We start from the raw sequence: 22,778 nt of genomic DNA on the forward strand, positions 1-22,778 counted from the left end.
TTATTGCAGTCGCACACTGTCTAGACATTTTCATTGAGTTATCTACTACAACTCCAAGATCTCTCTCTTGGTCAGTCTCTGCCAGTTCGGACCCCATCAATGTGTATTTATAGTTAGGATTTTTGGCTCCAATGTGCATCACTTTGCACTTGGCCACATTGAACCCCATTTGCCACGTTGACGCTCACTCGCCCATCCTTGACAGATCCCTTTGGAGTGGCTCACAATCCTCCCTGCAGAAGCAACACCTTTGCAAACCAACCTGGAGCTGGGCTGAGCAGCAGGGACATGGGTCTGCTTCTCCTCCCTGCCCCCTCTGCTTGGTCTTGTAGGCTCCAGAGGCTGGCCTGTCTGCCTTAGAGCTCACCTGGGCCATACCAGATTATGAGTGAGGGGCATGTGCCTTTGCTACTCCTGCCAATTTGTCATAATTTGCCTTCTTTGGATGGTAAACTGGCCCTGATTCCAGAAGCCTTAGTGCCATAGTAGAAGTACTGAACAAGGTACTCTGGCATTACAGGTCCAATCACTTCAACCCCCTTGAGCATATTGGGATCATATTCCCAATGCAGTCATAAATATATTCTACCTTTTCTTTTAAAAAATAATAATCAAGTCTATTCTGAAAACAGATGTGTGAATTTTAAGGTAAAGGTTCCCTTGCTCGAAAGCCAGTCGAATCTGACTCTAGGGTTGCGGTGCTCATCTCCGTTTCAAAGCTGAAGAGCCAGCGCTGTCCGAAGACATTTCCGTGGTCATGTGGCCGGCATGACTAAACACCAAGGTGCACAGAACGCTGTTACCTTCCCACCGAAGTGGTACCTATTTATCTACTTGCAATTTCTTGCTTTCGAACTGCTAGGTTGGCAGGAGCTGGAACTAGAGATGGGAGCTCAGCCCATCATGCGGCACCCGGGTCTTGAACCGCTGAACTACTGACCTTCCACAGCCTGCAGTTCAGCGTCTTAACCACTTGAGCCACCGCAGTGTGAATTTTACTCATCACTTAATTCGGTCTTTCAGTTTAATGATACACACATTTGATGTACATCTATTTAACAAATAGTGCTCGTCATGAACTGTAGGATTTGATGGAGGATCTCAACGTTTGATGCTAGAACATAGCCTAGAAAATAACTGTGGTTGGTATGTGCTCAGTTGTCAGAGTCTTCTTCCAGCACAAAAGGAAATATCAGAGTGCACATATCGCCCCCAGGATTGTTTTGCAACATGATGCCTCTGGATTGGCCAACCATTCCTGTTAATAATAGGATCTTGGCCTTTTGTAACCTTGGTAAACAGAGAAATTCCACCTTTTGGGTTCACTATCAGGGTTCTGCTTCCAGAACAGATTTTGTTGAGTTGGAGACCTTCCAGATCTAGATTCAGACATGGTTTTCACCTGTTTCCTAGCTGTTAACTTGAAAGCTGATTTTGAGATATGTTTGCTTCTTTATGACTATGACTATATCCAGTTATGAAGTGCTAGCTTCCATGGACTAGCTGGATATCTATGCAACGGTGCTTCCGCAAACCCGGGGGACCAACCAGGTTTTATGTACTTCTATACTTCTATAGTTCTGTGTTCCTGAGGAAGGACTAGGAGTCTGAAACACTATAAAACTACCTAGGAAAAGTGTTGGATATCTTCTCTGGACTTAACTGTTTCCCTTCATGGATTGTGGATTCCTATATGTAATATTTATTATTGATATTGCTAATTATATGCTTCTTTTCACTTTATTAAAAGTCTCTTTTTGTACATTTATACTTGCGGGTATTTCAGCTCACAGTTGTTTTGTTGTTCTTGGCTATATTAGACTGTGTGCTGTATTGTTTGTTACTATTTAGGTTACAGTCATAACTCCAAAGTATGTTGAGGTTCACCTTGAGATTTGGTGCAGCTTCTCATAGAATTGGGGTGGGGGAGATGATGTCAAGCAAGAAGAGGGATAAGTGGCAGACAGGGAAAGGAAGATGCAGAGGGAAATGGGATTTTCTCTCTCTACAAATCCTTGCAGGTTCCCCCACATGCAACTATTCAGTAGTCTGTAAGAGCACTCTTGATGTTCCTGTGAGAAACTAGGAATATCCATACTGAGGCTTAATTCCTGGGCTTAATTCAAGTGCATTTATAATCCTCCCTATTCAGTAAGGCCACAGAGGTTCACATAACTCACCAAGCAGCTCACCATCGGTCTTGTGTTAGAACTGGGTGTGCCTCCCTCCAAACTAACTACAGTCTTTCCAAGTTCTGTTTCGTTATGATTCAGTCAGCTATTGTCAGTTACCAGGCAACACTTTCATGTTTATTTCCAAGCACAACATGTATTCATGTGTTACTTCAGAAGACAAAACTTTGCTTCTAAGATGGTTGTGAACAGTGTGTTTTAAAATTAGATGTTTCATGTTATTTAATATTGGAAAGGAATTAGAAGAAAATGACAATATCAAGTATTGCAACTCAGCGACTTGTTTTACAGGTAGTTAAAAAGAAAGCACTTGTATATGAACACAATCTTCCTCATGACCCTTGTGGCTAGATTACTCTAATGTATTTTATATGGGCCTGACCTTGAAGGCGGTCTGGAAACTTCCACTGACACAAAATGCCTGTCTGTCAGCCGTTGGGACCATATTGCTTCTGTTTTAAAGAACTTTCATTGGCTGCCTAGTTGTTTTGAAGTTCAATTCAAGGTGCTTCGTTCTCTTCTGCTCACTCACCCAGCAGTCTCCATTTTACCTGCCCCTTCCATCTGTGTTCGTTATTTATTTACTTCATATATACCCCATCTTTCTTTCCAGTGGAGGTAGGTTAGGCTATTTTATCCTCATGAAAGCCCTGTGAGGTAGGTTAGGCTGAGAGTATATGATTGTCCCGAAGTCACCCAGTGGCTGATGGTGAACAGTAGCAAGCAATCAGGCCTGCATAACTCATGCACGTCAGGTAGTAAGTAGCCTGTAGTCTGGTGGTTGCTGTGAGGCCCAGCCCCCATGAATTCTCTGTCAAAGGCCAAAATAGTCCTAGAAAGGGCCCTGCCTTTTACTGACAGAAATCAAAGTGTGATGTCTGGCAATACTATTGTTGTTGTTATTGTTGTTATTGTTATTATTATTATGCCCCATCTCAACTTACGCCATGCTCTCGGCAATTACAACATGACATTAAGCCTTAGAAACAATTTAAAAGCATGAAATATCGCAAGATTAATAACATTAAAACCAATTTAAAATAAATTGTGAGGGCATTTGTTTTGTAAAGCTACAGATACTGTTTTTATCAGTTGGGGGGGTTAACCCCCAGTGTGTGAGTGTGTGCATGCACGTGTGTGTGCGTTTTCTGATTTTCTGCAAACGTCAGGCTTTCTCAGATTTCTGGAAAGATCTGTCTTGTCTGTCCATGGCCCCAATCTCCAGACTTAAGTGTCCACAGATGGAGTCATATTAAGAATTAGATATATTCAAAATCACTGTGCTCGTGAAGGCCAAGTGAATAGTTGATTGCGGATGAAGGAAGTTGTTGATCCTGCTAAATGAACCCATATGTGAGCCATCTTCCATGTGGTCCTTAAATAAACAAAAGATGGAAATAGACTATAAACTAGCTGCGCAGTTGGAGGAGACTGCACAGTTACTAGCTGTGATAGCTAAATGGATTGGATTGGAAACAAATATTCTCTCAGTACCAACGAAAGGGCAGCAAACTATGTAGTAAATAAACAATGTATCAACAATGAACCAACTAAGGGACAGCAAGAAGGGCAGCATCTGGCTAAGCACTGCTGGAAACAGGATGCCCATAGGGCTCTGTATTTACTCCATTTGTGTCCTGTAGCTTAGATTGTTATCCTCGCTTCTGTTTTATCCTGACACCAGCTGTGTGAGGGAAGTTAGGATGAGAGCGTGTGACTGGCTCAGGGTCACCCAGCAAGCTTCTACAGAAGAGTGGGAGTTCTATCCTGGTCTCCCAGATCTGAAACTCTTAACCTCTGCACCACACTGGCTCACCAGTTCTTAAATTATAGCTGAAGAGTGTTTTATTGACTAGTGTGCGCTGCAGTCTCTTAACTGTTTGTTTGAGAACCTTTCAGTATTAACACAGAGAACTGTTTTGCTCAGAAAACAAAAGAAAGTTGATTCTGCTGGTCCCTGAGAGTGTCAAAGGGTGGAGTGAAAGAAATGGGACTCATAAGAGAGGGGCATGTTCATCTAGATGTAAATCCTCTTTATTAGTATGCATATTTGCTACATGACGAGAAGGGATGTGACAAATGTAAGGAAGGGTGAAACAGGTAATTGGTAGTTGTGTATCAAAGAGAACACCTTTATACCAGTAATTTGATAGCAGTCAAGACTGTCTGCTAATGAAAGTATGACCTCATCTCCAAATGTTTACTTGTAGGTAGATGGGATATGTGGTCACATTATATTCTTTTTGAATGTCTTTCGACCTTAGATGTTGCACTGCAATATACTCTCATTACTTGGAGTTGCTGGTGATGCTCTTGAGGACACACATTGGATTGTTTGCGTATGTGTACCAAGTTCATTCAGTGAATGCTTTAATAACTTGTTTTCATATTTGTCAAAGCAGAAACCTGAAGTAAGAAATGCATCCAGGGTTCCTCTTTTACAATAGCAAAACTTACGTTGGGCTCATCAAAGCTTTTAAGCTAGACAGTATTTGAAAAGAAGAGCTATGGTCTTGCAAGGAGGCTGGTTTTCAGAAGCTTTGCTTATGGTGGGATTGGATATACATGGCTAGAAAGGCTTTTTAAAATGTTTTACAAAGATGGTTCAAAATTATCATGATTACTGCTTTAGATTGGATACCTCGTTAATAATAGAGAATGATGGGAAGACCAGTCAGTTAGTGTTTATTATGGCCCACAAGACATACAGAAGCAAGAGAAACAAAGATGGAGAGACTATATTTTGGTGTTTCTTAAATTTGTTTTGTAAGCAAACTATTGGTATGCTTTCTAAGTAATATAAATCCCTATTAAAAGATGCTGTATCAAAACATAACCACTCCTTTAACTAAACATTTATCACATCTTAATATATGTGGTGTAGTGGTTAAGTGTGTGGACTCTAATCTGGGAGAACCGGGTTTGATTCCCCACTCCTCCACTTGCACCTGGCTGGATGACCTTGGGCAAGCCGTAGTTCTGATAAGAGCTGTTCTTGAAAAAGAGCAGTCTCTGTCAGAGCTCTCTCAGCCCCGCCTACCTCACAGGGTGTCCATTGTGGGGAGGGGAAGGGAAAGGAGTTTGTAAGCTGCTCTGAGACTCCTTTGGGTAGTGAGGGGTGGGGTATAAATCTAATCTCTTCTTCTTCTCTGGCAGACTGATTGAAGCCATTAATCTAATTGTTTGAAACACCTTTCTCCCAAAGCTCAGGCCAGCAACACTAAGGTCACATCATGTGGAATGTGGTATTTCTGTGTGTTATGTTAAATATGCAGCTATTGTAATTACTATATAGCTGCTTTTGTTGCTGGTTTTAATAGTTGACATACTTGTACCCCATACCTGAACTGGTTATTATTAAAATAAAACTTCTTAGGCCTGGCGTATGTTGTGTACAATTTGTGGCTGTAGGTGGGATTGGCATCCCACCTATCACTAAGCATTGAGGTTCAAACGTGCATCTCCCTTGCTGCCTTGTGGTGAAATTTGTGTAATTTTGACTGTTAATAACTATGTTGGTGTTTTATTAAGACAGGTAGTTAAAGTATTTTGTTTGCACTTTAATGCAGACCAAGCCGTCTTCTACTGCAGCAACAAAGGCACCTGCCATGAAGCCTTCTGAAACAAAGGTAATTTTTTGTGTGTGTGTGTGATATTGATCTGGTTAAGTAGCTAAAGCCTTATAAGAGTACATTATCAGTGGTAGCTGGGCTTTTTCTTTCAGTATTTTGCTCTGGATGTGATTTTCTGTCTTTCTCTTAATGAATGAACTGGCAAGTTGGTAGCTCATTTTGCATGGAGGGAAAATCCTTTAAAAGTCCACGGTATTTATGCCTTTTAATGTAGTTTATGACTCGGAAAGGGTACCTTAAATATCAGAATTTGTCATATTGAGTATCCAGGAGGTCTTTAGCTCTGCTTATCATGCTTATTAAACTGGAATAAACTAGTTTGAAAGTTGGAGGCATGTCAGTAGCTAGCAATCTTATTATAGTACTATTGGCATGCCTCCCAACTTTCAAACTCCAGTTTATTTCACTGTAGGGTTGCCAAATTTTATTTTCCTACCGGCGGGGGATCTTCTTCCTGGTCCTGGAGCCGGCTGTGGATGCGCGCGCGCGCCGCCAGGACGTCACCGGAAGTGACGTCACACGCTGGGCGGGGCCACGCCGTTTGCGGGGAAAACTTTTTGTTTTCCCCTCAAACGGCGTGGCTCCGGCCCCAGCGTGCGACGTCACTTCCGGGTGACGCGCACGCGGGGGTGGGGTTTCCCCCGGGCCCCGATTCCGGCGCGCCGGGAATCGGGGCTCCGAAACGGGGGATTCCCCGCCCCCCGGGCGCCATTGGCAGCCCTATTTCACTGGGTTTACTCTTTAAGAAACTGTTTTGACAGGGCTATAATGCTGCTGGTATACCGCTCATCTTAACTCCTGACATAGGTATTTATATCACCAAGTACCATGGTAAAGATGAATAATTCTTTAGAATTTTATATTCTTTTGCCATAAGTACTGTTAAGTTATATGAGGAAATCCTGTACACATCCCCCATGAGAGGGAAAATAGTTCTCTTTATATCTCCTTAATCATTATGATCCTCTTATGTTTCTCAGATTGACACCATTCTTTTTTCAGAAATGAATACACATGAACACAGCAGTCTACTCTGCCTGTCTGTTATCAGGCCCATTATTACAGTATTTAAACAGGATAAAATGTCAGTTTTTCTATCTACCAATGCACAGTTAGAATTAGCATCAAATAATATATTACAAGGAATGATTCATAATGTAGATTCCATATTTATGAATATAAGTAGGTTCTGTGATTGTTCCATAAATGACTGAATTGTGTCTGCCATTTTTAATAATCTGATAGCAGAATCAGTGGCATCCTTGTCAGGTTTATTCTGGTACAAGTGTGGGCCTGCAATACTCTCGGGGGGGGGGGGATTCCCTCCTCCTGAATTTCACGCAGGGCCCAGCACAATTTAGGGGCTTTGGCGGGCTGCTCAACCACTGGCAGGCCCAGTGAGACTCATGAGTTGCACTGCTGCTGGCAGCATGTTCAGTGGGGCTCCCAGGCTGCATAGCCACTGCTGGGTCCCTTGGGGCTCCCAGGCTGCATGGCCACCTCTGGGTCCAGCAGGGCTTCCGGGCTGTGTGGCTACCGCTGCTGGCCCAGCAAGGCTTCCTGGCTGCACCGCCATCACTGAACTCAGTGCAGCTCCCCTATCCCATTGACAAATGCTACCTTTCAAGGGAATTACACCCCTGCAGCTGTATAATCTTTTAAAAATTTCAGATTTTTCTGCAAACCTGGGGAGTCCCCCAAGTTTGCTGAAAAATCTGTTTAGCGTCTGTGTGGCCCCAATCTACAGATTTAGCTATCTGCAGATGAGGGCCAGATGCTAATAGTATATAGATGTTTCACTTTTGATATGAAACTTGTGCCAGAAAACTGAATTGCTAGAAAATACTAAAGAACTTTGGGGATTCTTACAGTTTGGGGGGGGGGAAAGATAAGGAAGGGGAAACATAACATTGTGTATTCTGAGGAAAGAGAGAAGTTTCTCTCCTGTAATAATAGGACTCCTACCCAGTGAATGGGAAGTAGGCTCCAGATGGTCAGAAGAAAGTATTTACACCCAGTGCACTTAAGTGACTTAAGGCAGTCACTTCCAGAGGATATTGTGATGACCACTAGTTTAGGCGACTTCAAAAAGAGCTAGTAAAGAAATTCATGGAAAGATGTGTGGTGTTAGATTAACCATCATACGTTAAAAATTCTCAAGGGCAACAACAGGGGGAGGCTTCTGCCTTCATTTCCTGCTTGTGGGTTTCTTGGGGGCATCCGTTTGAGAAAGATGATGCTAGATTAGTTGGACTTTTGGTCTGATCCAGATGGATTTTTCTTACATTATTGAACTATTTGCCTAGCCAAATCCTGTCCTTTCTGAAAATAGTGGTTTCTAATATAGAGCATTGCTTTCAAATATCCAACTGCTTTTAATAGACTTCTAAAATAATGCTTATCTACTTAGCCCCTCCTTTGTAAAAATAAATGTTATGGTTAACCTATTATATTCCTAATTTATGTTGACAGTCCTAGTCAATCAGTATGGCTGATTTCAGATTCACATGGTCCAGATTGGTTATTAACCTGGTCACTGGACAGTCATGAAATATTTTCTGGTTAGACAGGATCATTGGAACTCATAAATGTGCATGTCATTTGGGCTAATTATAAGCCAGAATCTTAGAGAGAGCTATTTCCATGCCCTATCTGTCTTCATGTAGTTGACTTTCAAGTGGTTATAAAAATAGTTAAGGTAGTCACTGTCCTATTTATAGAGTCAAAAGACAACTAGATCAGCTTGGTATTCTCCCCATCTAATTAGAGAGACCACCAAAGCTAAATTTGTAAATTTAAACATGCAGATGCTGTAGTTAAATTGTAAATTTGCAGCCTGTCAAGAACTTGGTGACTGGTCCCTAGAAGTGTTCTGTCCATCTTGTAAGCAAAGGCTAATAATTGCTCTTTTTTATTTAAGACATTTTTAAGCTGCCTTTCCACCCCAAGCTGGTGAACAATGAAAACATTAAAACAAAATTTAAAACACATATTAAAAACAGTTAAAACACATGAACAGAAGGGTCAATGAGAGTCAGTGAACGAACACCAGACAAAACAAAGAATCTTTGCCCACTGGCAGAAGATAGAAGTGTATGTAAATAAGTATATGTGAATAATTCATACTACTACGTAGGTACTTAATATAGGACTAAGGGGGCCAGTGGCTCAGTCCTTCAGAGGGTCTAGTAATTATCCTTTATGCCATTTCCAGATTTGAGTAAAGATGTGAAGGGCTGGAGAAAAACTGGAAACATGTGAAAAAACCTGGTGTTTTCCTGTGGTGTTCTTGTATGGCTTTTTAAAGTTTTTCTAATAGAAAAATGGAATAATTTTAGGGAGTACTGAAAAACTATGAAATACTTTGTCTTTTAGAAGGAGTGAAATGCTTTTAAAGACAAGGGGGGTGTGCTGTAGACATACACAGCCCTTAAATCTAAGATGCATTTTTGCACCTAGAAAGTTACCTGATCTTCATGAGGGCAGTAGGCAGGGCTCTCATTGCTTCTCTGGCCTTTTTGACCTGACTCTTCTCATGGCTGACCTTTTCATCTCTCTCTCAACCCACTGTAACATATGTACCCACAGACTGGGCATCACGTAGCTTATTGCCCTACCTTGCTGGAGGGGAAAGAAAGATCAGAAGAAGGTGGGGGAGAAATTGCACCAAAGCCTCAGAGGAAAAGTCTCAGAGTTTCATTGAGAACTGAGCTTTCTCCAACCAGTAGCTATGGAAAGGAGAAGACAGCATCTAGCTGGAACTACTTGTAGCTGTGCAAATATCATTATCGAGCCTTTGTGTGACCCTTTTTTTCTTACCCAGAAATATATTTTATGTTATTTAACACAAAGTTTAACTCCTTTTTTCTGTTTTTCAGATAGCAAAAATTAAGGTATATGGGCCAAGTTAGCATGGGTGCATCAGCCTGCAGTTTTCTCTTAAGCATTGGGTATATTTGTAGTTTTGCTTGTAGAAAACGGAGGCATTTATCACTTTTAAATTCCATAAATATTTCCAATATTGCAGTTTTATATGCTAAGTAAGTTATAAATGATGCATTTTCTGTTGTTAAAGCAGTAAAATTAGTTCAGGGTTGATAGGACAGCAAGTAATTTTCAATTCCCCCCCAAATTTTTGTTTTTTTCCATGGCTTCAGAATTTCTGGAAATTTTACATCTCTAAGAATGGAATTACATGGGATGCTTTGGCACCAAGCTATTCACCTTGGAATAAGGAATATCTGCCCTTTGCTGTCCTCTGAGGTGTTTCCATCTCTCACACTGCCAGTCTTTTAAATCCTTCTATTTCCCTAGTTGTAGGAAACTTTTAATCCTATTGCTTCCTTGCTAGCATATGTTTATGCCAGTACTTGATTTCTTATTTATTTTATTTTTTATTTTATTTATTTGACTTATATCCCACTCTCTCTGCAAGGCAGTCTCAGTTTACCTCAGAAGTGAGTCTTTTCAGCTTGGAGTGGAAGCAGGTGTTGGAAGTGTATAAGTGGTCTGAAGAAAATGAATGTAAGGTTGCTGTTGACTGTTTCTCGAAGAGAAGCAAGCACCCAATTAAATTAACATGCTGTACATTTGTTGTGATGGTTTCATTACTGGCTTGGGATTTGCCTACTGTTGCATACTATTTATATATTTGCATCTACATCCCCTGGCTCAGGGTAGGTAGCATATGTAATTATAAAGTTTTGGTAGGGTTTTTTGGTTAATATTATTTGTTGTACCTTTTCTCCTGACCTGAATCTCATACTTGCATTAATCCATGCCTCCATGCCTCTACTAAGACCACCACTATCTTAGCAATATGTAGATAACAAAAACACTAAAAAAGGTTATTGCAGTCTCTCCCATGCCCATTCCATGCCATCCTCTGGCAGTCACTTGCCACAGGGGACCTGTAGGGTTGCCAGGTCCTACCTGGCTGCCGGGGTGGGGGGAATCCAGGCTCCAGTCTGGGATCTTCTGAAGTGTGTGTGAAGCATGTGTACTGCAATGACGTCACCCAGAAGTGACATCGTCACGTTGAGGCGTGACGTTCTAGTTTTTGGGCTTTATATGGTTTTGGTTTAGTTTGCCCAAAAACTAGAGTGTCACTCCCAATGCAATAACATCACTTCCAGGTGATGTCATCACATCTGGGACATCAGCTGGTGATATCCCTTTTGGGGGTGGGCCTTCCTCCATCAGCTATCTGGCTGGCAGTGGATCAGAGCCCCCAAAATTGGGGGAACCCCTGATGGGAACTGAGGGCTGGCAACCTTAGGCACCTGGTAGTTTAAAAACTCTCCCAAAAAGCCTGTGCACATATGGCATTTGATTAAGCATTCCCCCCCCCTGTCACGACATCGGGGTACCCCAACGATGTTACCTGGCCAAGATGTTGCTAAAAAAAAAAAGAATTTAACTATACCCAATTAGTAAAAGGTCTTTTGGTAGCGAATGTATGACACTGGAACAAAATTGGCGTGTCTGGACTAGTAACTCACTCCAAAATTTAAAAACATAATTTTAGAAATGTATTACAAAAATAGACAAAACAAAAAAACATGCATGTAAGGGAATAGAGTGTACAATTGAACAAAGAATATACGACAAAATAACAGATCTAATGTCTCTAAACACTGCCCCTAAGTGGCTTACAGCTCCAACGCTCTGGCAGACATCTTGAATAACAGCTCTTCTAGCAGCAAATGATGCAGGGAAGTGAAAGTCCTGAAAAGAGTGGAAGTCCTTCTCTCAGCTTCACGTGCTCTCCTAAAATCTGTGCCTGTCCATATGGCTTTGGCAAATGGGCTATAGCATCTCTTCCACCCTTACCCCGAAACTCCTGTATACTAGCCCAGCTGTCACTTGCTAATTAGGCAACCGATCAGCATGGTCAGTTACCGAAGTTAGCTGATCTAAGATGGACTCTAGATCATTGGTTGTCAAAACTGACATTTGAGCTATAACACTGTATTGTCAAACAATTACTCCGACAGTTCCCAGCTGCTAGTAATTATGCTGTAAAATAACCACATACAGGTGCTTACTAAGTAAAATACTTCAGTGTCCTTGATAACAATCCAGAAAACACTTATACATGGGATTCTGGTTTTCAAATGTTGACAGTTTAAAATGAATGCAAACACATACAGCTGTTGAATCAATTTTGTGACACACACACACCCCAGTTATATTTTCATATATCATTAAGCTCTGGTGTCAACATTTATGTAAAAGGAGTAGAATACAATGATGGCAGCGCATGTGGAAATGCAATAGTGGATGAAGCTTGCCATTTTATTTGGTGGGCTGTGGCTTATAAAAATCTAGTAAACTGGCATGTAGGGACAAATAACTTTCCCTACCTGAGATAGCTGGAAAAGAAACCTATTATACAAGGTATTTGTGAGATAGAAAATTGTGAATGAATGACTTTTTGGTGCAGTGCAATTCTGGTTATTTCCAGTCTGCTGCACAAGATATTAAGTTTAATAGACCATTGTTCTAGCTGAGCAAATGTAGTATAACATTTTAATTATATATGTAGGGGTTTTTTGCTTGCCATAATGCTTGCTAGAATATCTGTTTTTGAGTTAGAGGAGTACTATTGGCAATAGTAGCTTTCTTGTATGGTGATCCCTGTAGGGAGTATCCAGAAGTCAGAAAAGAGGATAAGTTTGGGGAAAATGAGCAAAGGCACCTAATCCCACACAGGTGGGTCCAGACTAAATTTTCTACTCATCAAGGCACTTTGTCAGTGGAAGAGAACATTCAGCTCCCCAGACTGCTACTCCTGGTGGACAGGGGCCCCTCAGGAACAGCACGAGAAGCAAATCAGGGGGTCTGCAGCAGGAAGTGGGAATTATCTCAGAAAATATAGTTTGGATTAATACACACATTATAACACCCTTTGTTTAAAAAAATGAGAAAAGTTCTCATCCTTATGAAGTATACAGTAGATGCATGTTGATATGTGCCGACTAATTCCTGGAAGAAGTGAAACAGCTCTTAAAGGGCCTTATGAGGAAAATAAGGCAGAATGAGTTGTTTCAGATGTAACTGTAATGGAGTTATTTTAAATTTCAGCTTTTAGTGCTATACGAGAGCACATCCAGCCTGCGCTGAAGGCTCTGCACTGGCTGCCAATAGCATACCGGATTCGCTTCAAGGTGCTGGTCTTGACCTTTAAAGCCCTTTATGGTCAGGGACCTACCTACCTACCTGAGGGGACCGCCTTTCCCCACACGTTCCCTAGAGAGCACTAAGACCTGGATCCCAAAATCGTTTCCCCCCCCCTGCCCCCGGTCGAAAGGACGCCAGGCTGGTATTGACTAGGACTAGGGCTTTTTCTGTGGCTGCTCCTACTTACTGGAATGAGCTTCCGGATGAGATCAGGGCCCTGCGGGACCTTTCACAGTTCCGCAGGGCCACAAAAACTGAGCTCTTCTGTCAGGCATATGGGTAAGGAGCCACGTCTTACCATCTATGTCCTGTCCCAATCTTATTCCCAGCCTGAGCCCGCCGATAGTGGAGCTACCGCTTATCTTATTATAGTCACGTCACCATCGCTATATTAGTGGTTTTAATAACTTACTGTGTATTTTATATTAATATTTATACTAATTTATATTGTTGTTTTATCTATGGTTCTCTTGTAAGCCGCCCTAAGCCTGCCCTGGCGGGGTGGGTGGGGTAAAAGTCCAATAAATAAATAAATAAATAAAATAAAACATCTCATTAAAAGCAAAATGTTAAATTGTCTCTGCACACACTCACATGCTCTTAAAACAAAAATTCCTTAAGCAATTTCTGTAAACATTCTGAGTTTGTACTCCCACTGCTAGGCTTCTTCAAGCCATCAACAGACCAGTGGATTGGAATCCCACAAAAGGAAAAGAAACAAGAAGCAGGTGATACAGGAAATTGGTTTTGTGTGTGTGTTTGAAAATAACAGCTGTCACATCAGCAGCACGTTTTTGTCCATTGATCCTGAACTAATAAATCATAGTACATGTCTGTTTTATGTTACATGTAATCACACATCCATCTTTTAACCAAGACACATTGCATGTCACGGATTTCAACCATCAAAATCTGGTCTGACTTTTAGTCTTGCAACTGAGGTCTTTCTTACCATTCCAAAGTTATCATACAAAAAGCTACTTAGTAGTAGAACACAATCGCTGAAGTATCATATGTATATTATATAATAATAGGTCTATGATTAAAAGTTCTATAGTCTTCCCTCTAGGCTAAAAGTTTGTCAAAGAAAGCTAGAATTTCCTGCTTTTTATTGTATGATGAAAGTTTGTGAATTTCTGTCTCCTTCCATCTGTGTGTGAACACATTGTTAGTGCATCCAAGAAATGCTTGGCTCAACTGTCGTAGCATATGTAAAATATGATTACTGAACAAATTAGCAGGCAAAAAAGCTAAGGTCTGCATTCTCCTATCACAAAACCTGTTAAACAATCCCATAAATTGCCAAGGGATATCCTCTTCTTGATTTTCATTCTAACCAACTATTTAAGTTCTGTCTGTCTTGTGCTTATTTGATCTTTCCTCTTCTGATGGTTGTTGGCCCATTTTATGTTCTTTGCTTCCTTTTATTTCTTCTTCATCTGATTTTTAAAATGTGCCTTGATAGAATTAAGAGGTCATGACACAATTAAAAGGAAGTTTGCAGCAAGCCATGTGAATTGTATTGTTTGATCTCCTTTGCTGCATTTAGTGTATCTAAAACCCCCAGTTTTGAAGAAAAATCTGAAATCTTAAAATAAATGGCAGGGTTAACCTCCCAGCTTTAAGAAACAGAGGCACTCAGTGTCTGTTGCTAGGAAACCACAGCAATATTCAAGCCTTGGTTTCTGTCAGGAAAAGGCAGGGGGTTGGTGAGGGGTCCTTTCCCAGGTTGTTTTGGCCTTTGAGGGAAGATTTGTTTGGGGCAGGTCCAGCAGCAGCCACTGGACTCATTGCTACCATGAGACTTGCATAACTCACCAAGACCTGGCTGCTGGCTAGCAGCAGCTGCCTCATGATAGCCAGTGTGATAGGTTTGCCAGCCTCCAGGTGGGGCCTGGAGATCACCTGAAATTACAACTACAGTGATCAGTGTAACTTGGCCAGAGTTTTCCTGGGGAGAGGCTTCCAGAGGGAGGGAAGGAGGGAAAGCTGAAGACAGGGAGGCAGATAAAGGTTGGTTGTTTAATGGATGGGAAGGAAAGAAGGAAGCAGGAAAGGGAGAGGCACTGTGCAGGCTTTCTGAAAAGGGAAATAATGGGGGGAGGGGGAATGAGTTGCACACCACAAGTCCTTGCAGTTACCCTGCTTGTCCTAGTAGAATTTCAAAAGACTACAATCCCTATCCACAGCTACTCATAGGAGCTCATATTGCTGCAGCCAGTGAAAATTTGGCTATTCTGTTCCAGTTTTCATTGGAAGAGAAGTTGGTGAAAGGATCCCAAGAAGAGGTGTGGTGCCCAGTACTAGAGTTCGCAGTACATAAATTCTTCTAAAAGCAATCTAGACAGCTTTATTGTTAGGATATTTGGTTATTATAGCAGAGTTTGCCCAGTCATAGAAGCGTGATACTGAGTGCAGTAAATAAATCTCCCAAGAAATATGTTGCAAAAAAGGTAAACTTACATTTATTCAAGTAGATCCAGTTCCTATTCAGGTTGTAGTCAAAGGAAGAGAAATGAGCCTAATCTAAAGACTGCTTTTGTTATCACAAATGGCCAGCTTGTATGAGGGCATTGTAAGACCTAAAGAGACATGTGTCTCCATGGAAGGCCATGTGCAGCGAGTGAGAGGACAAAGAGAAGATGGGTCAGAGGGCAGCTCCCAGGTTAAGACAAAGAGATGCATCCCATTCGAGGAGATAACACTTGTACATAAGAGTGATGTCTAGGCAGGCTGAATTCCTCACTCCAGCATTTGTAATTTAACATTTGTTTTAAATTGCAGTCAAAAGCGAAAACAGAACCTGAAAAGGCAGCACAGTTAAGCAAGGTAAGATTACTTATACCACTGTTTGTAATAGTGTGTCCAAATAACTGATTTAATTGGCATCAGTAGAAACTGATTGACAGTCCAGCTTTCAGCAAAATAAGTAATACAGTGGCTATTGGAACACTTCCAGGTAAATGTGCACAGGACTGCAGCTTAACAGCATGATTCTAAGCATCTTTACTAAGAAGTATTGATTATGGCCCAGTGGTAGAACATCTGCTTGGTATGTAGAAAGTCCCAGCTTCAATACCTGACCTCTCCAATTGAAAGAGTATGTGATGTGGAAGACCCATTCCTGAGACCTGGACAACAGCTGCTAGTCTGAGTAGACAATACTGACCTTGATGGGCCAATGGTGTGATTCAGTATAAGGCAGCTTCATGTGTTATAGTAAATCCCATTATTTTATATAGGACCTAGTAAACTGTGGTAGTAATCTTCTGCAGGTTCTACAATTTTTATTCAAAACTGAGTGAAGTGTATGCATGCTGCAAAAATTGCAGATTTTATATTTTAACTCTGAGTATTCCTGTTTACTTAGTTGAGGCGGTATTTTTCTAATCACAAGTTGAGTTTTCTATATTTTTCAATTTTTTAGTCCTTCAGATAATTTTTAATGCTTTTATCACTTCCAATAATTTTAAGGGAAACCTTTTCTTTAGAAAGCTACATTTAATACATACTTGCTTCAAAGCAGGATCTGAGTGCAATATATAAAGCAGGTGAGTGCTTAAGAAAGGGCAGGATATAAATCTAGAGGAATAAGTAATTTCTATAATGCTGTAATATGAGCAAACGTTGCTGTGAAACTATTTAAATAAATGGATTTGCGTTAACACAGTGAATACATGTATGGTTGCATGTTTCTGTAGAAATAAATGATCCTTTAAGCAGTTGTGGTGGCTGAAAGCTATTAGCATAGCCTGCTTTGTGCTGGTACTGAGTAGGGGTGTACATTCAAATGTACCCAAGCCGAAAATATAACTTATTGGTATTTTTCAGGTATATTTCAGTTCAGAAAAAAATCCTGAGAAAATCCCAGATATATTCAGGAACTACTGGCGGATCTGAAAATAGTGAAGGAGCCGGAATAGATTGCTCCTGCCTCTCAGCTGTATCTTGGGCTTCTACTGCAGTCCCATTAAAATTTAAACGGACTGTAGAAGACTGCCGGAGGATCAGCTGTGCCGGGGGAGCAGACTGTTCCCGCCAGCTCGGCTTGGGGCTGGCAATCTGCTACCCGCGGCATGGCAGATCCTGGGGCCAACTTCTCCTGCAGCACAGTTTAAACCGCACTGCAGGAGAAGCCAAGCCAGCCCCAGGACCAGGCTGGCTTTTTTTTTAACTGGTATTTTTCTTCTTGGGTCTATTGGACGTGGAAAAAAAATGGAATTTCTGAAAAATCCTGGATTCAGATACCATAGTAGTATTGGAATCCAGGATTTTTTGAAAATACCAATTTTTGGGGGGTCCAGTAGACCCAAACTGGAAAATACTAATTAAAAAAAATTTGCTCACCCCTAGTGCTGAGTAGTAACTTAGAGATGTATTGGCTCTGCAACTAACTCTGTATTAGATAAGCCATTCCCTCTTGGCCACATTTCTGCCATCTGCAGTATGGAGGTGATAATGCTGAACATTCAATGCTGTTACAAAGATTTCAAGATAATGTTTAAGCTCTTGGAATACTGAAAGTGCTATAAAGCTTAGTCTGGAGAAGAAGAGGTTGAGGGGGAACATGAATGCTCTCTTTAAGTATTTGAAGGGCTGTCACTTAGAGGAGGACAGAGAGCCGTTCTTGTTGGCAGCAGTGGATAGGACTCACAATCATGGGTTTAAATTAAGGGCAGGAAGGTACTGGCTGGATTTTAGGAAAAACATTTTTTACAGTAAGAGTTGTGCAACAAGTAGAATCAGCTGCCAAGGGAGGTGGTGCAGCGGCTGCAGTAGAAGCCACCTTAAGCAGGGCCTGGACAAACAGTTGTCAGGGATGCTCTAGGCTGATCCTGCATTGAGCAGGGGATTGGACTAGATGGCCCGTAAGGCCCTTCCAACTCTTTGATTCTATGGTCCTATGATTCTAAATGCTTTATGGTTCAATGATAGTTACATTAATGTTGATATTGCTCTACTGATGTACAGTTTGTTCTAGATTTAAAAACAAGTAACAGTAATTAATGACAGCTACTTTATATTACTGTCAATTTTATTTTACAATCTGTGTTGTTACATGCAGCCACCAGATTCTCAGACAAAACATCCATCAGAAGAGAAGCAGAAAGACCCTGGAGGGGTAATTTATTTATACATTGTGGTGTTGCTGTTCTTTCCAACAGAAATATGTGCAAAGGCATTTGTAATATTTTTTCCTGTTTGTGCAGGCACAAAGTCCAAGCAAACCTTCTGTTGTATCAGAACCTAAACAACCAAGTACCGGAAAAGCAGGTGCCAGTCAGATTGACAAGTCACCAAAGGAACCATCAAAAGAAGAGCCAAAGGTAAATCAAGAGTGGCCAGTCTCTCAAAAGCTCACACTCAGTGCCCCTGCTTACGTTTCTTATGGGAAGCTGGTCTTGAAAACTGAGAGGAAGATTGGGTAATTGTCCAGATAATTATGCACATTCTACCATGGACAGCTCAAAAGAAAAAATTATACATGTTTAGCTTGTACTTCCGTCCATTTACTAAGTACCTGCTGACACCAGTGACTCTGTCACCCTGAGGTCCTCTTCCTTACATTCAGCAATACAGTTCATGACTGAACTTGAGTCACCCTGTAGATGAGAACAGATGGAAGAATGAGGAAGAGCCAAGGCAAAAGATAGTCTTGAGCTCTTCATAAACATTTCAGATCTTGAAGTGTTATGGGATTGGCTGATCTATTCCTATGGTTTAGATGCCAGTTGGGTAGGTTGCTCATCCATTTTACCCATAGGCATAAATTGAGGTGCTGTTATAAACTTGAGGGAATAATCAATCAGTGTCAGTGGCTGCGTATTCCAAGGCCCTGGCCAATAACTTTAGTTCTGCTGTGTTCCCAGACCAACTGGCTTGAGTTTATTATTCTGAGCAAAATCTGCACAAGAGGATGGGAGTATGGTTTTACTGAATTACTTTTGGATCATCAGAGGTGTGAATTGACATTTGTGACTTAGTGGCTAGTATGTAGAGCATGGATTTGAATTTAAATCTTACCTCATCTGTGAACCTGTTGAATCTCCTTGGCCAAGCTAGTTTCTTTAACAGAGTGATGCTGAAGATATGTATCATAAGAATGCGATATAGATTTAAGTTCTTTATGACAGCAAGGAGAAGCCTTTATACCTGTATGCAGTTGTCTCGTATCCCTGAACTTCAAAAATAATACATATCCAGAGATGGAAATACAACAGTCTACACTATTCTTATAGTCTTAAATATGTTATATTAGGAATAAGTCCCGTTGTGGAAATAAATACAACGAGCTCTAGAAAGAGGCTCTGGGAGAGTGCCAAGGCCTTAGGCACTCAGCGTCAATGTGCTGTGGCGACCTCAGCAGAGTATAATGACACAGAGTCCATCATTTTCTCTAGAGGAACTGATCTCTGCTACTTGAAGAGCAGTTGTAATTTTCAGTGCTCTCCAGGCCTCACCTGGAGATTGGCAACAATTGTTGCTCAGGAGGAAATGGCTGGTTTGGAGGGTGCAGTCTATGGCATTGTACCTGTCTGAGGTCCCACCCCTCCTCAAACCTCACCCTCTCCAGGCTCCACCCCCCAAATCTCCATGAATTTCCCAACCTGGAGTTGGCAACCCTATCTCCTTCCTAGCCAAGCATCAACCTGCCATTATCTGCCCCTCTGATTTCAGCTTTGCATCCCTTCCCCCCTCCCTCCTGGAAATCAGTTGTAATTCTGAGTGATTTCCACCCCTCTCCTGAGATTGGGAACAGTGGTTCGCCAGAAGGGAATGGCTGGTTGGGAGGGTGGAGTCTATGGCATTGTACCTTTCTGAGGTCCCACCCCTCCTCAAACCTCACTCTCTCTAGGTGCCATCCCTCAAATCTCCAGGAATTTCCCACCTGGAGTTGGCAACCCTATCTCCTTCCCAGCCAATTATCAACCTACCTTTATTTTCCCCTCTCTCTTCAGCTTCCCATTTCCCCCCACACATACACCTGCAGCCTCTCCCATGCTCTGAAGCCCTGACTGCCAGAGTCCACCATTTTCCATGCTCTGAAGCCCTGACTGCCACAGAGTCCACCATTTTCTCTAGGGGAACTGATCTCTGCCATCTGGAGAGCAGTTGTAATTCTAAGTGATCTCCAGCCCTCACCTGGAGATTGGCAACAATAATTTCCCTGGAAGAAAAGTAGTCTTTCTCTGCAATGGGAACCAAAGCAGCTTACATCATTCTCCTCTCCAACTTTTGACTTGCACAACAACCCTGTGAGGTAGGTTAGGCTGAAAATCTGTGACCAGTCCAAAATCACCCACTCAGCTTATACAGCAAGAACCTAGATCTAGCAGAACCTGCTTTGAAGCACTGACCGCTACGCCTAGGGCAGCCAACCTCCAGGTGCAGCCTGAAGTTCACCAGGTATCACAACTGAACTCCAGACAACAGATCTCCCCCCTCCCCCGGAGAAAATAACTGCTTTAGAAGGTGGGCTGTATGGCATTCTGTTCAGCTGAGGCCTCTCCCCTCCTCAAACCCTGGCTTCCATAGACTCTTCCAGAAAATCTCCAGGAATCTTCCTACCTGGAGCTGGCAACCCTAGACTCAGTACTGGCCCCAATTAATTCCTCACAAAGGCCTGCAAAGTGTTTCCTTCCTATGTCTGAACCAAGCTTGGTTGCCTACCGTGGTGAAACAGGCTCCAGTTTACCACTCAGCTGTTTGTCTCCCATCCTCATCCCATGCGTGTATCTCACTTCTTACATTTGCTGACGTGACTCACTGAATTGTCACTGCCTTTTTAGAGGGACGGTGAAACACCTCTGGCCAAATTGAATCTCCATATTTGGAGATAGAATCCCCAATCTTTGGGGGATCCCTGGAAAGTTGGCAAGCCAAGGGTCTGGCCTTTTCTTGCCTCCCTTTGTTATTGTGCAGAGCGGGGGAGACTACGTGGTCAGAGCACAACACAGATTATTAGCCGAAATAAAAGAATTTATCAAATTATTTACACCGTTATGGGGTGCACACACACTGTAAGAGTAAGCACGCACTATGAAGCAACACAGCATAAATCCACAGGGGTTAAACACCATCCTCTTTCCTTACACACCGGCCTCTGGCTCTCTGCTCTAGCCTCTCTCTCTCTGGCCCAAGAGAGCAGGGTTCCCCCACTCCTCTGGCTTGTGGCCTGGACAGCCTGGTCAGCACAGGCAGCAGGAGCCTTTCCTAACCTCCTGTAGGATGAAGACAGCCTCCTCCCTGGATGGGCTGCAGTCTATATTGATGCTGCCCCGTGCATTGGGACAGTCCCTGTTTTCCTGCCGCTTTCTGCCTTGGGGCAGCTGGGAACTGTAGTCCAGCAGATGAGGAAGCCCCATTCAACCCAGTGAGTGATACCTCTCTGGAACTACAGCTCAATTAAACCTTATGGTGGAACATTTTAAACAAACAACCACAGATAGCAGCCCAGCAGCCATCTTACAAACACAGGTAACTGCCATTTTGTTATACCTACCAACAGCCAGTGAGGGAAAAGTTAAGTCCCACACAGGAGGCAAGCAGGAGAAGCGTCTTCATCAAAGAGACAAAGCCATTTGCCAGGAATTCTGACAGGGCAGAGTGGCTGAAGGGGAAGTGGGTGGGGAAGAGCAGCAGACCCAGCACCCGGCCAATGGCATGCGAGTAGTCTTGAATGGCGGCTGATGGGCCAATGGCTGAGGGAGTAAATGGAATCTTGCCACTCCAAATTCCTTTTATAATATAGGAGAGATTAAGATTTTGTTCATGCTGCAGCTTTTTGAGTGTAATTGACTTCATGTTTGGAAGTAGATATACTATTTATAAGTAAGCATTTTCTGGTTTTAGCTTTGTTTGCCTTAAATATTAAATACTAAATTTCATGTGTACTCCTTTCTGTGTTTTTCCCATCTCAGGCTAAATCTGATGACAAATCATTGTCCACTAAGGCAGCTGGTGCAGCTGCTACCACAGCTGGAGCAGCTGTTGCTGCTGCTGGCTTGACTTCTGCAGAGGTGGGTTTAATGTTTGACACTACCCAGGTGCACAAGTGAGCACAAGATCTTTATACCAACTCTTTCGAACACTTTTTATTCTCAGAGTAAAGAAAATAAATTGGCAGCCACAACTCCAGCTGCAGCAGGAACAGACAGTAAATCATCTGAAAAGGTAAAGAACAGTTTATTTGCTATCTGCTTGGATTATGTAAAGAACAATATTATCCTTTATAAAAGGAGTAATTTCCCTCTCAATCTTGGCATATATTTCCCTCTCAATCTTGGCATCAATAATTTTGTTCTTTTTTGATATGTAATTATAGTCAGTTCACTAACAGTACCATCATAAGTAGAGTTACACCATTTATTGAAGTAAATGGGCTTAGAAGGGTATAACTCTGCTTAGGACAGCAATTCTGGTCTGATTTAGTCTTTTTCTCCCTTTGTCTGAAGAACTAGGAAATTCTGGAGACCAAGGAAATTATCTATGAAATTCTGTTCTTAAAGGAGGCAGGAACATCTGGCTTGGGGAATTAGGCACTTAGCATGAAGGAAGGCTCTAAATTGTAAGCTAGGTGACCTTGAAATAAAAATGTAAGCTGTGATTGTTTTTCGCTTCATAGTCATAGTGAAGAGAGAAAACATGGATAAATGTTGAGAACAGAAAAGACCTGTAGTGTGGAGACATTGGTGGTTGTTATATTTATATCCCACTTTTCTGACTTCATGAAGTACAAGGAGACATACAGAGGTTACACTGGAAAGTCTCC

At 42.0% G+C, this 22,778-nt stretch overlaps 1 protein-coding gene across 11 annotated transcripts in view; it reads left to right on the forward strand.

Moving 5' to 3' along the window:
- Window positions 1-22,778, forward strand: part of CAST (calpastatin) — a 94,244-nt gene that overhangs the window by 37,865 nt on the left and 33,601 nt on the right. For 9 of the 11 annotated variants that reach the window (XM_015407554.1, XM_015407560.1, XM_015407551.1 and 6 more), the window contains 7 exons: window positions 5,762-5,821; window positions 13,669-13,734; window positions 15,791-15,835; window positions 18,072-18,128; window positions 18,217-18,333; window positions 21,928-22,026; window positions 22,112-22,180. In XM_015407554.1, coding sequence (XP_015263040.1) covers window positions 5,762-5,821; window positions 13,669-13,734; window positions 15,791-15,835; window positions 18,072-18,128; window positions 18,217-18,333; window positions 21,928-22,026; window positions 22,112-22,180 — 513 coding nt within the window. The remainder of the gene's footprint in view (window positions 1-5,761; window positions 5,822-13,668; window positions 13,735-15,790; window positions 15,836-18,071; window positions 18,129-18,216; window positions 18,334-21,927; window positions 22,027-22,111; window positions 22,181-22,778) is intronic. The other 2 variants (XM_015407561.1, XM_015407563.1) reach the window with 1 other exon arrangement.

The sequence above is a fragment of the Gekko japonicus genome, unplaced genomic scaffold, assembly GCF_001447785.1.
Source record: "Gekko japonicus isolate JY-2015 unplaced genomic scaffold, Gekko_japonicus_V1.1 scaffold1144, whole genome shotgun sequence".
Classification (NCBI taxonomy): Eukaryota; Metazoa; Chordata; class Lepidosauria; order Squamata; family Gekkonidae; genus Gekko; species Gekko japonicus.